The sequence below is a fragment of the Xyrauchen texanus genome, chromosome 29 (assembly GCF_025860055.1).
Source record: "Xyrauchen texanus isolate HMW12.3.18 chromosome 29, RBS_HiC_50CHRs, whole genome shotgun sequence".
Lineage (NCBI taxonomy): Eukaryota > Metazoa > Chordata > Actinopteri > Cypriniformes > Catostomidae > Xyrauchen > Xyrauchen texanus.
The window spans coordinates 17,190,415-17,207,068 of record NC_068304.1 but is presented as its reverse complement, the minus strand read 5'-3'; the positions used below and the strand labels follow the sequence as shown (position 1 = coordinate 17,207,068).

The following is a 16,654-nucleotide window of genomic DNA, read 5'->3' as shown; positions in this document are numbered from 1 at the left end:
TTTTAGAAGTATATTTCAGCTCTGTAGTGAATGGTGACCAGAACTTTGAAGCTTCAAAGCACATAAAGGCAGCATAAAAGTAATTCATAAGACTCTAGTGGTTAAATCCATGCCTTCTGAATTATTTCTTCTTTTGATTTTGTCAATTTGCATTCTTTATGCATATCGACACCTACTGGGCAGGGAGGAGAATTTATAGTAAAAAAAGGACTTAACTGTTGATCTGTTTCTCACCCACACCTATCATACCACTTCTGAAGATATGGGTTACTATAAACCCCTGGAATCATATAGAATAATTATATGCTGCACTTATGTGCTTTTTGGAGCTTCAAAGTTCTGTCCAACATTCAGTTATATTGTATGGAGCTGAGAATTTCTTCTAAAAAATCTTTGTGTTCTGCAGAAGAAAGAAAGTCATACACATCTGGGATGGCATGAGAATGAGTAAATTACTAGATCATTTTCTTGTAATTTTTTGGTGTGAACAATCCCTTTAAGTTCAGCAACTTTATGCAGCTTTTAAACAATTCTGTAGTGCAGGTAAAAACATTTTCCAACCAAAAGAATATAAAATTAAACTAACTGAAGATGAAAGCCATAAAGTACATTGCGTTATCATCTTTTTTTAGACATGTACATTGGATTATTATGCAAATTCTTTGGTACAAAATATAATAATTTGGTAACATAGTTTTACTATCTTTTAGAGTCACTGTATCATATGGTACTGCCACAACAAGTTACTTCTTTGAAAGGTAATTTTACATAACATTATTACAATAGTAGACCTACTGAGAAACTATTAAACTGAAAGAATCACCAGAATTAAATGCTGATGCTGTTCTTGAAAATAATAATAAGATAACATATTTACATTTTATTGGAATTTTTAAATGATAAATTTCTCTCTAGTGTGAGAATCCCTTCCTACTAGCACCTGCCAATCGTGGTTCACAGGGTCAAAAATTAGCCCTTATTATGTCCCACCCAAACTTCAATTGAAATATGCCAACATGGGACAGAAAATGGCACTTGTCAAGCCATTTCATAAGGGTTTTTTAAACATTTCTCTGTTTACGTAATTTTTAGCACAGGCACATATTCTGTATAAAGTAAAAGTTCAATTGAAATAATTTTCTTTATTCTCCTAAAAAATAAACATGTAATTAGACATTATGGGTTACAGTGATGCAAAGATACAATAAAGTGCACATTTCAAACAATCATCTTGACATTCATGTCAGCAATGACATGTCTTTTGTGCAAAGAAAAAAACTCAGGCACATTGTGGGTTGTTTTTGTAAGATGTTCTAGCATCTAAATTTTATTTAAAAAGGACTTCAACATTAAATCACTATGAATTCAACCAACATAAACACCAGTCCAAGCTCAGTCTCTCCCACATGAAACATATGTAAACGATAAACTTACTGAACTATGAGATTTTAAAGGTGGACATGCTGTATTTTCAAAGACATTCCACTAAATAAAATATACAGTGCATCCCCTTTTCAGACCACACCATCATTAACCATGATAATACAGCAAATCATATTTTCTTTGACTTTTTAATCAAAGTCAGCAAAGAGGTCTGTGGAGATTGCATGACTGCATGCAAGAAATGCCATGGAGGCACGGAGAGAAGGTTTCTTAAACATTGATTGTGACTTCCTAACCTGTTTAAGCACTATACATCTGCTTTCTTTGCATAGTTGACAACAAAGGAAAAAAAATAATTAAAAAGGTATGAATCATATTCTGCTGTCAGCCTGTAGCACTGTAAATATAAAAAGATTTTGGAGCTAAATTAACTTTTCTTTGCTTTTAGTTATGTTTTCTTTATTTTTTATTTTTTGGCGGTCAAATTCTTCATTCTAAGTTTCTAGGCAGAGTTACAGAATCCCAAAAAGGTATTCTAATATGTTGTCACACTTGAAAATGTATGAATGTCATTGCATTAGATAACAAAGCATCAAACCAAGTAGCATTTACTTTAAAGAAAGACAGCATAAGCACATTATTCAAGCAAAGTAATTCTAAAAAAAAAAATAACAATTCTGGTTTCAAATAATAAAACAATAGATTAGAGACAAAAAGTATTTGGACACAATTTGGTTGTCAAACTTACAGGAACATGTTCATAAATAATGTGTTAAATTATGGTTACTCTGCTAAGACACCTGCGTGAACTTAGAACTCAGTTCCTCTAAAAATGTAATCAGTTGATTAGATTTAAAAAATGCCTAAGAAAAGTCACCTCTTGTCTTATTATTTATCTAATGAATGAAATTCATACATTTGAATACATCTTTTTTGAGCCATTGTATGCAGACTCCAGCGTAAGGCTTAGAATTGCCAATTCAAAATAACTATGCACAGAGCATTGATAGTTCTCGTGTTACAGTTCTTTCATCAGATTTTACAGCAGGGTGAAATTATATAGGAAGCCATTTAAAATACGTCTTCATAAATAAAACATCATTGTGTTAAATGTCAAATGGAATGTTGCAGTCCCAGGGTGGGGTTTCTTTCCAGTTACTTCAATAAATACACCTCACCACTCTTTGGATGAGAGGGCAGTCCTGGGTTTCTGATGTCCAGAATGTCATTGAATCTGGTTTTGATATTCCCCATTTTCATAATGATTTGATCCGTGATCTTCATCGTCTTGCATGGTCACACCTCTCTTCTTCTTCCAGCCTTGCTTGCGCCCTGAGGAGTTATCTGTGGTTCCATAGGTCTTCTTCTTAGTTGCCAGAGCACTGTCACTGCTGGGCTCTGTCTCATCAGCCAGCTCATCTTCCCCAACGATCCCACATTTCTCATCACTAGTGCTCTCAGGATCAGCCCAGTCCTGCTTCTCACCCGAGGCAAAGATGGCATAGAATATCACGCCAGAATAATGCACCATGGAGGCAATCACAAAGACATGCTGCCACTCCAGACGAGTCTGTTGAAGGCAAAGAAACGTAATGAAATGAATTCACACTTAATTTCTGAGCTGCATTGCATTGCATAAAAAATGTCAAACCAAATGACATCGGCAAATAATGCTAGATCTTTCCTCAGAATTATGTTCACTTTTCTATATTTTGCCATATTTTTGTATATTATTCAAAGGGAACCATGCATTTTTAATTGTGGCTAAAGTGTCCAAATGGCAAAGTTTACAGCCTGATCTCATTACATTTATGTGAACATGACAATGTTTTTACAATTAATAATTGACATGCTGTACATCATGTTTGGCTGCAGTTTTCCAGGGAAATCTCCAGCTGCCACCCCAACCCCCCACACCCACACACATTTCCTCTTGCTTAATATGGAGAAACTTATTTCAACATGAAATAAGGAAGCTTTATACAGAGGTGCAAGCTTGTATCTTTAGCTGAGATTAAGAATAATATCAAGTTTTCTAATAGAATGCACAAGCACAAGATCAAAAGTTAAATACCTTGTGTTTGGTGAGTGCCCCAACGATGATGGGGCATACCATACCAGACAGAGTGCCCACTCCATTGGAGATACCCATAAGAATACTGGCATAGCGAGGGGCTATGTCCAGATGGTTAACATTAAAACCTGTGATGCGGAACAGAGATGCATTTCACACCTGTAGACATCTTTGCTGTAATTTCAGATAGCAATATTGCAAAACCAAATAAATGAGTGACCCACATGCCAAATCACACAACTAAGAAGTGAATCCACAATACCACAATATATTTGCAGATATATATTACAAAAAAAATTTCTAGCACATTTTGAGACAATGCTAGAATCAAAATAAGCAGCATATATGGCCTGCATACAGTATCAGCAATGGGGAATTAATTATGTTGGCTTTGTCCGAAAATTTAAATATGCTGCCTTTTAAGGTCATCTAGGCATGTCCATATCCTATGTTTGTGCAACATCTTGTCTATTAAGATCCGTTTTAAAGGCATCTTTTTATATTCTTCCCTACTTATAACACAATACTGTACAAGGGGTTCATGGTAGGAGCAAAAAAAAGAAAGAAAGGCATTTGTTGTCGTGGTTGAAAGAAGTAAATTAATTTATTCCAAAATTTTCATTTGAATCTTCTGTGTCAAAATTCCACAAAATGTTTACAAAGACTTAAGCATTGTTGTCATTTAATATTTGCCTGGCTATGTCTATGTCTCTGGCTTTTTTAAATTTGTTCTAGATAATCACATGTGACATTATGGTGCCTTGGAAGATTGTCTTAAACCAGTTTCCTTAGGAGGTACCTTTACACGGAGACACTGACTTTTAAGTCACCGAAAGACTGGGCAGGGAGCCAGCAAGTATTTGGACACAGCCGTTGAGAATGGCAGCAGTCTGTTGACTGAAATCTGTCTCATGTGTCACCTGATATTGCAAATCCACTGAAGCCCACAGCCAAGATGAGGAATGAGATAGCCACTCCACGTGTGTGCGAGAATCCCACCACCAGCAGTAATGTGGCCTCCATACCAAAACCTGTGGATGATGGCACATTATAAGGAACATTAGCTTAAGCTAGTGGCATAGAAATTAAACTCTTTACCTATACGTTTCTGGGGAACTTTGCTTACCTCCACAGTTCATGATTTTGCGCACATTTGTAGTAGAGAGGATCTTCCGACTCCTCAAGTAGTCAGCCAGCTGGCCTCCTATCGGCACGATGATTGTCATCACCATATGGGGCACAGCTGACAAAATGCCCACCTGAAAGAGCCCATCAACATTAGTTATTTCTGTAGAGAATTGTTCAGCAAAAGGAGAGCAATTTCAATTAAAGATGGCATTGTAGTTTAACACATGGAACAGCCCACCTTACTGATGGGGAACCCAAAGACCTCTTCGAAGTAAGCTGGCTGACTAATGAGCAGGAGGTAAAAGGTCCAGCTGCGGCAGAAGTTAGCCACAATAATGGCATAGACAGGCATGGATGTAAAGAATTCACGCCAGGGAGTTTTGAATTTCTATGGAGAGATTCATTAAAATACTTGGATAAACATCCCTATTTTCATGCAAACCATTTTAACATTTTAACTACAGAACAGCTGAATATAATTAGTACATAAACATGTTAAGAAACTCCAAATTCTTAAAGGGTTAAATAATTTATGCATCAAACATTTTAGACTATACCTCAATTGCACTCATTAAACTGGCTCCCTCCCCTATAGAGGTCTCTATGTATGTCCTCTCTTCATCACTGATGGTTGGGTGTACCGCTGGGCTTTCATAAGCTAAGAGGAGCCAGAATGTATACCATATAATGCCAAACACACCTGGATAAGAGTAAGATGTAAAACTGATCATTTTAACAGCAAAATCGATGGATGGATGATGTGGTACAATTCGATTAAATTCCAAGATTCCTTGGGTATAACATGAAACAATGTTAAACTTACCATATATATAGAACACAGAGGGCCAGCCTACATACTGCACTAATATTCCAGCCAGTGGCATGGCTATCACAGCCCCTGCATAAGAACCTGTCAAGTAGAACACACATACCCAGGAGTATTTAATAAAGTTAAATTAAGGAGGAGAGAATTATTCACCCTGCAACAGATTCCCCTCATTCTAATTCAAACATTTGAAGCCATTGCTTGGGTTGCCTCATAGTTGCCCTTGGAAAACTGACATGTTTTTTTTTTGTTCATATTTGAGAAACCTGAACTGGTTCTGTTCATTTTGATTGTAGTTCATTTTAGTTTAAGCTTCAGACATTGTTATATTTGGGGGAATTCAATAAAATTTGAATGGTGCAACTTCTGTGCCACTACCATCACCAAACGGAACTGCCGAAATAATTCCCCCGTACACTGGCTGAATAAACAGATAGTTCAGCCACAAACTCACTATATAGACCTTATTCACATCAGTGCCATCATTGGTTATTGACTGTTTTTTAAAGTGTTTTTGGATCGTTCCACTGATGAATCATTGAAAAATATATTTTCAAGAAATTTCAGTAGACAAACATCTCCAGACGACAGGCGAGTTGTAGAAAAGAGATTTTTGATAGCTTTATGTCAATGAAGAGAATGTAAGTCTGTCCTCACAGCCTCGTTTCATTCCCCTTAAAAATCAAAGATGGTACTATTGAGAATAAGGTCTATTGATTGAGCAAATTTTCAATGCTCAAATAAACAAGAGTAATGTCAACTTACCAACGGCCTACTTATAGTTTTCTCAGCATAGTAAGTGAGGATAAGATAAAATATTTTACATTAAAACATTTACATGTATCAATACTTTAAAGACAATTCTTACAAATTCACAAAACTGACTTGCTCAGTTACATGTTCAAAAACATTATACCTTAGCTCTCAGCTGAAAGACAGGTTGCCAGCTGCAGGAAATTGGATTTTAATGAAAATGTGTCTTAATGTACACTCCTTGCCAAAAAAACCTCACATACTCTAATATTTCATTTGACACCTTAAGCTTTGATTACGGCGCATTCATTGTGGCATTGTTTTGACAACTTTATGCAACGTCACAACATTTATTTCTATCCAGAGTTGAATTAAGTTTTGTCCAATATATTGTATTGATGATGGGAGAGTCTAACCAATCCATAAAGTCTTCTCCAGCACATCCCAAATATTTTCAATGGGTTAAGGTCAGGACTCTGTGGTGGCCTATTTGCACCCAGTGAATCTTGGCATTGTCACCCTGGAATATGCCCGTGCCGTCAGGGAAGAAAAAAATCCATCGATGGTATAACATGGTCATTCAGTACATTCAGGTTGTCAGCTGACTTCATTTTACTGTGGCATAACATTGCTGAGTCTAGACCTGACCAATTGAAGCAACCCCAAAATATAACACCAGAGGCTTGTACAGTGGGCACTATGGATGACGGGTGCATCGCTTCATGCGCTTCCCTTTTTACACTGACGTGCCCATCGCTTTGGAATAGATCTGGACTAATCAGACCACATTACATATTTACATTGCTCCACAGTCCAATCTTTATGTTCCCTGTGAATTTAAGTAGTTTTTTCGATCAGCCTCATTAACAAGTGGCTTCCTTGTGGCCACACAGCTGTTTAGTCCCAAGTAAATGAGAACACCCCCAAAATTGTTGACCAGGAGTGCCCCCCGCAAGATGCTGCCCTGGGCAACTGCCCATGTCGCCTATGCCTAAATCTGCCACTGTAGGGAAGGATTCTTCAGTGAGCTTTAGAAACTGAGAAGAGGGCACTGCTTAATTTGTGTCAACAAGACAAACTCTTTCCCATACAGAAATTGAAGCTGTGTGCAAACCATCTTCATTTAGTGGCCATGTCAAGAGTTTGAAGCAGAGGTTGTCGTGGCACCAGTTTATTGCGGAAGATGGTGATTTTAATGTATTTCAGGAGTAATGAGTATTTTACCAGCTCCCCAAGCCCTCTGTGACACTGGTCAGTGGCTGGACTCAGATTTCTGAAAATCTGTGTCTTCGTGTGTTTTTTACAGACATATTGGCATACTAAATCATAGTGGTCTTTTAAGCAAAAGCTTTGATAGAGAATGATATGCATTTACTTTAAGGGATGTCAAATCTTCAAACTTTCAACTGCATAGGAGGTTTTCATTTTTTACTTTCTAGGATATAAATAGCATTCTGTTATATTTAGGATTTAATAATGCAATAGCCATTGCCATTCAGAAAGTATATTAATCTGGTCTTTCCAATTGAGGATGTCCCCAAATTGATGTTTTGTTAGATTTAGCTAACTTCTGAGGAATGATTTGCCCCTAAAGTATAGCTAGATAAACACATACCAATGTTTGCTTGTCATTTCTGTTATAGCAAGGGTCTCTTGCACCTTTCTATAAATTGAAACCTACTTACCACAGAAAGAGGTGGTAGCTAGACGGCTTCTCTCCAGTGGAGGAGCCCATTTGCTCCACATACCATGGCAAGCTGGATAAGTGACACCCTATTACAACATCATGCGTTATTATCAGTATCCATTGCTGGGTAGTTACAGATTACATGTTATTTGGATTACATAATCAGATTACAAAAAAATCAAGTACTTGTTATTAAAGTAAATTACATATTAAAATACTTGTAATCAGACTATGGTAACTATGTTCATAATTACACTGAAGATGGAGCAGTAATTTACTCATAAATGCAAAACCAACTATTAGTGCGGTAAAGGTTAGTTTAGTTTTGCAAACTACTTTTGGCTTTTTGAGGATGAGTTTGAGGATGGGATCATGTGATTATTACCTCCACCAGTCCTTGTAATATTCGCACAAACAAGACACAGCCATAGTGGACCCTGGCAGCTGATGGAATAAACATGTTTAACACTGACGTCAAAAAAATTGCTGCCCCAAACACCCTGAGAAAAAATTCAGAGATAAGTAATGTTAATTAATTCAGTTAAAACAAAGTAATACACATGACAATACAGCTTACATCACAGTACAGCCCCAAACCATTTTAGGTTTTAAGGTTTGTTGCAAAAACACACAATAAGTGTGTAAATCTGATTCTAAATAACTGAATTAATTTGTTCTATCCCTAACTCTGCACTTTTGAAATGTAACCATTTTTAAAAGTAGTCATTTTCAGGAGCATTTCTTGCTTTGAAATCATATTACATGTTGAGTGAGTGACACCTAGAGAGTGGCTTTGTCATTTTTGCAACTTGTAAATTCTGTATCTTTAGAAACATGATGTGATAGACCCCTAAATATCGCACAAGACAAGACAATATAAAAAAGCACAAGAGTGGGGGTGAAGTTATGTAGTGGATTGAAGTATTATAGCAACCTCATAGTCTTCTAATGAATATAACAAATGAGAATGAGAATTTGGAGACTTTTGTTGATTCTAAGTCTCAAACACTGCTGTTGAGCTATATCGCTGGATTACTCAAGAGAGAGTCATTTTGGACCTTTCAGTTGTCCTTTATCTCAAATTAATCCATCCATCTGCCTCTTTCTTTTCCAAAACAGTGTGTAAGTGACACTTGTAATATTCCAGAGGCTGGTGTTTCAGCACAAGATCTGCGACGGGATCTTTCATTATTAACTCTGTCAGCCACGCGTCCTCTGTTCCTGTGAGGCTTTTATTACAAGACCGATATCGCCCCTTCTAATCAACACTCGGCATACATTTAACCCTTGCAGCCCTGGCCACTGCACTCGTGAGTTCCCTTGGGTCTTGAAACAACTTTCTGAATGTAATATTTGTGGATATGTGTAATGGAGTACATGTTCATTCAGATGTGACATAGAAGCCCGTCTTTTAGGATGTGGCTCACCTGTTAGCTGCTAGCTTATTGGAGATGAATCCTCCAGGGATTTGAGTGACAATGTAGCCCCAGAAAAAAGAGCCATGTATCAAACCCACTGTCTCTGGATCCCAATTGAACTCAGCTGGCTAAAAGGTGGAAACACCGGAGGAGACCTTGTTATTTAATGTAGAGGATCTTTGGAAATGAAATGAAAATGGATTATTTATTCAACCTCTTGTTGTTCCAAACCTTTATCACTTTTTTCTTTCATGAAACACAAAAGGAGACGTTAGGCAGAATGTTAGCCTCAGTCACCATTCACTTTCATTACATTTTTCTCCATACAATGATAGTGAATGATGACTGAGTCTATCAGTCCCTAACATTCTGGCTAACGTCTCCTCTTGTAATCTATTAAAGAAAGAAAGTCATATGTGTTGGATTGACATGAGGGTGAGTGAATGATAACAGAATTTTCATTTCTGTTCAATTAAAATAAAATAAGACAAATGAGTTATCACAGGACATACGCACTGAAATGACCTTGCAAAAATGTGTGTGTGTATGTGTATGCGTCCCAATATTACGACAGAAAATTACAGGAAATTGTGGCAGCTAACTACTGAAAAATGTATTGATGAGATAGCAAGCCATGAAAAAAGGAGATAATGGTTGGTTCAGTCCTCTGAATAGCTGATGAATTTACAAACATTACCCATTAACACACACTCTTGTGTTAAAGTGGCTTTGATAGTACCTTTTTTTTCTGCAGTACTAAACTAATCATACCTCTGTGATCACAAGATAAATTAACCAGATAGTTCACCCAAAAATAAAAAACTCTGTTATCAATTACTTACCCTCATGTTGTTCCAGGACACATATGACTTTCTTTTATGGAACACAAAAGGAAATGTAGCAGTGACAGCCTCAGTCACCATTCACTTTCATTGTATGGAAAAAAGAGAGTAAATGGTGACTGAGGCTCACATTCTTCCTAACATCTCTTTTTGTGTTTCACAGAAGAAATAAATAAAATGTCATACAGGTTTGGAATGACATGAGGGTGAGAAAATGATGACAGAACTTTCATATTTGAGTGTACTATCCTTTATGATGTGAGCACTTAAGTGTTGAGGATCAGTTTATGTTTCTGATATCACCTGCATGACGGCGGTCCCATTGATGTAGACAGTGTTGTTGTTGACCATTTCCACAATGGCCACACCAAGGTTGCAGCGGATGCCAAATGAGATGCAGAAGCCCAGGCCACTGAGGATGGCGTTGATGTAACGTTTGGGAAGGCCAAAGCAGCCACAATCCAACAAGGGTGGGCTATGTTTAGGGGCAGAGACAGGCCGACCTTCTTCTGTCAGCTCGATGTTGTCCTCTTCATCCACATTAGTTCCATCAATCTTCCTGCGCAGAAGGGAAGAAATGGTTTAGAAATTGAGAAAAATTATCCCAAGAAAAGACAAAAAAGACAAAGTGTGCTTATCGATCAGCTTTCCTCTCCCTAGCTCCCTATGTCGTGAATCAGTATATTTCGGGCACTGGCAAGGGTGTTCATCCACTGAACATTGGGACACATTTGATTCCATCAGCTGCGACATGATTATGAGCCCTGAAAGTGAAGGGAGCGAATGTTTCAGGGCACTGGAACAATTTCGCGATAGTGACAGCCCTAGAAATGGCCGCCTCCATGATCAGTGCCCTGACTACTGAACAGAGAGCTGATTGAGACATACCCATAGACAATTCCTCTCAAAAATCAATGTAGAACCTGTTTGAAGGTAATATACTCATATTTGATAAAGTAAGATCTAAAATGTAAGATCTGACAGCAATGTAAACCAAACGTCATAATAATAGTACGAGATGGTGAAATCGTAAGAAATTGGAGTTGGCTTGTACAAAAAAAACCTAACCCTAAATTGTGTGTAATCCCTAAACAAAACCATACACCAACATCATGATTTTAACAGGAAAATAACGTTTGTCTACCACAGAAGAAAGAAAACATCGAAGGTTTGGATTTAGACGATGCAGCGTACAGGTTTTTGGCATACAATGCATTAGTCATTTGTATTACATAATAAATATGGAATGAGTAACCAAATTTGTTTCCAGACCATTCCTTTCTTAAACTGGAGTGTTTAATAGGAGATTAGCTCAACTTTGATGCCTGTATTGTATCGATTTGAAATTCTGTTTGTTGATTGATTGGAAGTAAAAGTCCTATATGGGCCAAGTTGTACGATATGTACAATTTCGCCATCTCTTACAAGTTGTCTCTAGACTATTTTGACAATTCTTGGAAACATAGGAAATCAAACTGGAGGAATTGTCAATCCAGAATTGATGTTTCAAACAAATCCAGACCACTTATTTGAGTTGGAAATCCCATAGCTGGTCTAGATTCACAGTATTGCTGTATAAAATGATATACTGTATTTATGAATGATGTAACAGAAGACCAGAGTGAAACCTGTTTCCTAACTAATGTATTCTCTGCTTAGTGAACCAGCAAGAGTTGCCAGAGTGTGGCATTGAAAAGGTCACTTTGTGTTTGTTACTCCCTCCCTCTGCTTCCCACTTGCCAGCACACACCTGTTCCATTACTCAACCTCTATCTTCCTCTCATCCTGCACCTCACAGGAATTACTTTCATCTGTCTATTTTGAAATGTACTCTTGAGGTCTTCCACATGCAGAGGAAGGAGCTCACTCAAAGCTGGAGACTGGAGGAGTCTGAATGGAGGATCATGAGGCAACATTGTATTTCAAGAGGCGCAGCAGAGCCTGTCCCTGAGGTTTGTATAGAAGATGAACTGGTGGCATTGTTCATGCACATAAAGCACAATAAGGTCAAGTCGTGGTCTGGTGCAGTCACACAATTTTGTTCCACTGTGAACAACATGTACTTTTATTCAGTTAAGAAAAGCTTTGTCTATACCTTTTATCAATTTTATTTTATTTTATTGGTTGACTATAGTATATTCAGGGTTGGGGAGTAACCCTGTAAAGGGAAAACGTATTTAAAATACAAAATATGAGTAACTGTATTTCACTACAGGGACAATTTAAATAATTGGTCATTAGAATACAGTTACATTAAAAAAGTATTTTGATTACTGAAGAGATTACTTTGCATTTTATTGTCATTTGTTTCATTTAATATTTAGTCCTTTCAGATGGAAAACATTAATACATAAAATTATGCAATCCAAAGTGCATTTGAACAGAGGTGAAACACTTTCTTATGATGTGTTACATTCATACGAGCAGACAGAGAAGTAAGTTTGAAGTAAGTTTGGAGCACAAGAAATAGAAATAAACCTTGTGTAAATTGTTAGCTTTATGCTAAGCTAAAATGCTATTTCTAGCCATTTTACATGCACATGTTACCAGACACGATCATATTTGTTTAGAGGAAAATTCACATTAGATCATAATTTCTTTTCTTTTTTCTAGTAAGACCTTTGCAATAAGGGCACAAATCTTATTCTTGATAACAATTTTTGTATTGTTTTCCTGAAAAAATATCCACAAATCCTTAAAACAAGATCAAATTGATTGATCTTTTTTTAGAAACATCACTGCACAAGATATTTGGTTTTTCAGAGAATGTATTTCTAACATGTGTATTTTGTCTTACTGTACTGGCAGAGTTTTTATAGTCAAAACAAGTGAAAAAAATCTACCAGTGTTGAAGTAATCCAAAGTATTTAGAATACATTACTGACCTTGAGTAATCTAACAGAATACATTACAAATTACATTTTACAGCATGTATTCTGTAATCTGTAGTGGAATACATTTAAAAAGTAACCCTACCAACCCTGAGAATATTGAAATACTTCAAATTATTTCTTATATTCTTGCAAGAGCATAAATTTATTCCCTTGTAGATATTCTCTTTACTCAGGACATGAATAAGAAATCAGGTGGAAAACTATTAAACCAAGTCAAATCTAACCAATGACGTATATGAGAATAGACCTCTCTCTGACATTTTTTTAATTATTTTTTTATTTTTTGGTGTGCAATATTTCAGAAGCTATTCAGGGAACACACATGTGTAAAGACCTACATATAATCTCTATGTACACAGAGTGATGTGGTATTTGCAGAACTCTACAAGGATTGCCTTCAACAGACAGTAACAGTTTACACGTTATAAGGACACAATGTCACATTAACATGTTATTTACTTCAACAGTCAGAATACTCTCAAAAATTGTAGCAAAGGGAAATTTCAAGAAAAAAATGCAAACAAACAAACAAACAAAGGCAGCTAAAGACAACTGCAAAATAATTATTGAAAATACTGAAAACACCTGCTTCTCTTGAGATCACATGACAGATCCCTGAGTCTGACAGCAATGTAAAGATTCAGAAAAATTATTTAAGTGGGTTTTCTCCAAATAAACTGTAAAAAAAAAAAAAAGCTGTCAATCTGTCATAATCCAGAAAAAACATGTGACAAACAATTACTTACAATTATATTTTCTTATCATGGACACACTTTTCATTAGTACCATGTTTCATGGTATAGTCAAAAGCAGGTATTGTAAAACATATTGATGCTGTTAGGGAAAAGCCTGTTTTTATATTCATTGCTATTTTATGAATAAAATAAAAAAGCAATAATATTCATTGCTATTTTTATTTTTTATAATAAAATGTAATATGTGTTGCTTTTGGAAATGGAAAAGGAATTTTGTTGCTATACTCTCCATTTATATAAGGTATATAGCATTTTAAATGCTTAGTGTGTACCCTGTTTATACACAAATCTAAATGAAGTTCATTACAGTTTAAACTCTTTAAAAAATTAAGTACATTTTGAGTAGGACTGAAACTAAATATTAAATGACTTGTTGAATTATTAAGTGTGTGCATTCCGTTTTAACAAACCATTCTCTCTCTCCCTATCTTTCTCTCTCTCTCTCTCTCTCTCTTTACATATAAAGAATATCTACTTTTTTATAATATGATGGCCCTATCTTGTCATTACTCTCCGTTATTTGTAGTTCTGTATCACACTACCTCTAAAAGATGTTCTGTCAATATAACACAGCACAGGAAATTGTTTACATTATCTGACATATCAAGCTGTCTAATATGCAAGAAATATAAAACAGACATATATCTAGCTCTAATGTGGAACCTTAAGGTTTTTAATTTCTGGAGATGTGCAAGATATTAGATACACCTTGAATGCCTATGAAACTGCATAACGTTTTAAATGTGGGGAAGGTATTTTAGTAAATATATTTAGTTTGTGAGAAACAATGCAATAATAATGTTACTGTTAGATGCCTTGACAGTAGAAGCAAAGACAACTTGTTGCAACATTTTATATTAACACATGAACAGTTTAATAAGTTTGAATTTAATGCCACTCATTTGAAACATTTGTGTATTATGAGAAACAACAAGGATATTACAAATACTTTGAACAGCTTTTCAAATAGTACATTATGATGTCATAATGCTTATGCAAAAACATTTTTAAGTTGAAACATTCTAGAACTCTGTATAGTTCTATACTGTATATTCTAGGATCTCTCTCCTTAGTTAGTCATATTAAATCATGAAACACATTTTTACTATGTATTCTTTTGTCATTGCTTTTTATATGGCATGATGATTCACTGTTCTTTTATAAAAAGTATTATTGCACTTAAAAATTAACCATATATGCAAAAATCTATGTTACATACACATCATTTCATTTTAAAACTAAATCAATCTGTGATAACATAAGCAGTTCTCTGCAGCTTACATCTTCCTCTCAGTGTTTAGATTCTGATTCTACTGTCATCTCACTTACTTCTGTAGGTTCCCAAGAGAGTCGCCCACATTGTTCTTCAACTCCTCCTTCCCTGGTTTGAGCTTCTCCTTTAGACCCGCAAACCCCCCCAGTGGCATCTCTCCTTCCCTCTCACTTCTCGCCCACAAACACTTGTCTTTCTCTTGCAGAAAAGAGAGCCAGATATCCACTATGCACTGATGCACATGCTCTCCTGTGCTGGACTGAGATGGTTCACTGGGGCTAGGTTAGGTGCGCTGGAGGGGAGGAGGAGAGATGCTGAGACAGGGAATGGAAGAGAGAAGAGGAGGGACTTGGATTTGATGGTCTCACAAGCTTTTCTCGGCAGTCCAGGGCTCTGGGTACAATCCTTCATGCGGGTAGGCCATAGAACTTCCTAGAGTACAATTCTGTGTGTTTTCGGTTTATGGTGTCAGCATTATGAATGTAGATGTAATGGAAACTCCAGCGGTCCCATTAGCTTATAGAAGGTGATGCTATAAGATCACAAGATCAGGAGAAGATCCTACCCACCTGTTTTCCATCCCCTCCCTCTTTGGCTCCTATGACAACAGGGTGAAAAGAGTGACTAGCGGAGTTCATTAAAGATTGATGGCAAAGTCAAGTATCTCAGGCTCAATGTTCTATGATATGAGCAGGTGTAATAGAACCCTGCGTCCTCTAATCCCAAGCTAAACCTTATCCTGAGAAACAGTTTCAGGGGTTCGTGCCGGTCAAACGCGTCAACGTCAACAACCAAACACTGACATAAAGGTTCCAGCTGTGTGTACCATTGCACTGTAGCCCATGCTCAAAAGTCCTTATTCGCTCTGTAACCAGAGAAAGGTTCAGTTTCTTTTTGTTAGTGAAGAAGTGCACTTTTTTCTCATGAATGTCTGTTTTATGTAATAATCGTCAAAAATGCAGTGGTCTTTAAATATACAGATATTGAGGTCTAAAAAGTTCATTGGTATTCTGTGTGGTGTTGCGTGCGCTAGGTTCTAAGGCTATGTTTCACTGATGCTTGTTGTTGGTCCCTCAATAGTACTGGAATGAATAAAATCTGGACCTGTCTCACTGAAGCAATGGCATTCAGAGCAAAGCTCCTGATGTGTCATGAATAACTGCCAGAAACTTTGATTATTTTCTTTTGCAACCAAAATGTATGAATTGAAAATATGTATGACTCAAGCTCATGATTCTTTACTGGATTCTATGGATTCTTTACCAAAAAATAACAGGACATAGGTAAAGTCATCAATATTAAATTGTTGGTCTGCAGGAGTGTATTCTACACTATGGGTGTTGGTTTTAACAGTGCAGACTTAAAGGGGAGGGGGGTGGGGGGTTTTGGGACCCTGCGTTTTTGTACTTTGGCTACTGCACATTCAGTCCATACTGCACTTTTCATCAAATCATGTGTTCATTTGGCTTTTTGTGTTGTTTGCAAAATGTAGAATGATTTGGAAACAGCATTGTGATTTCTTCAATTGAACACACTTTTTTTATATACAGGTGAAACTCGAAAAATTAGAATATTCGTGCAAAAGTTCATTCATTTCAGTAATTCAACTTAAAAGGTGAAA

At 36.5% G+C, this 16,654-nt stretch overlaps 1 protein-coding gene across 1 annotated transcript; it reads right to left on the bottom strand.

Annotated features, from left to right (window-relative positions):
• Positions 1-2,608: 2,608 nt before the first annotated feature.
• Positions 2,609-15,228, bottom strand: slc17a8 (solute carrier family 17 member 8). The gene is made up of 12 exons (XM_052096769.1): positions 15,090-15,228; positions 10,415-10,670; positions 9,279-9,397; positions 8,237-8,351; positions 7,850-7,937; positions 5,409-5,495; positions 5,143-5,285; positions 4,824-4,973; positions 4,584-4,716; positions 4,378-4,488; positions 3,458-3,585; positions 2,609-2,953 (listed from the first exon to the last, which is right to left on the bottom strand). Exons 1-12 carry the CDS (start codon positions 15,185-15,187, stop codon positions 2,609-2,611), a joined length of 1,773 nt encoding a protein of 590 aa, XP_051952729.1. The 5' UTR covers positions 15,188-15,228.
• Positions 15,229-16,654: the final 1,426 nt, after the last annotated feature.

Coding starts and splice junctions, on each gene's coding strand:
- slc17a8 (XM_052096769.1), bottom strand. CDS start 15,187: ATGCCACTGGGGGGGTTTGCGGGTCTAAAGGAGAAGCTCAAACCAGGG. Junction 10,671..15,089: donor TCTCTTGGGAACCTACAGAA/GTAAGTGAGATG, acceptor CCTTCTGCGCAG/GAAGATTGATGGAACTAATG. Junction 3,586..4,377: donor CAGTGGATTTGCAATATCAG/GTGACACATGAG, acceptor TCCGCATCACAG/GTTTTAATGTTAACCATCTG.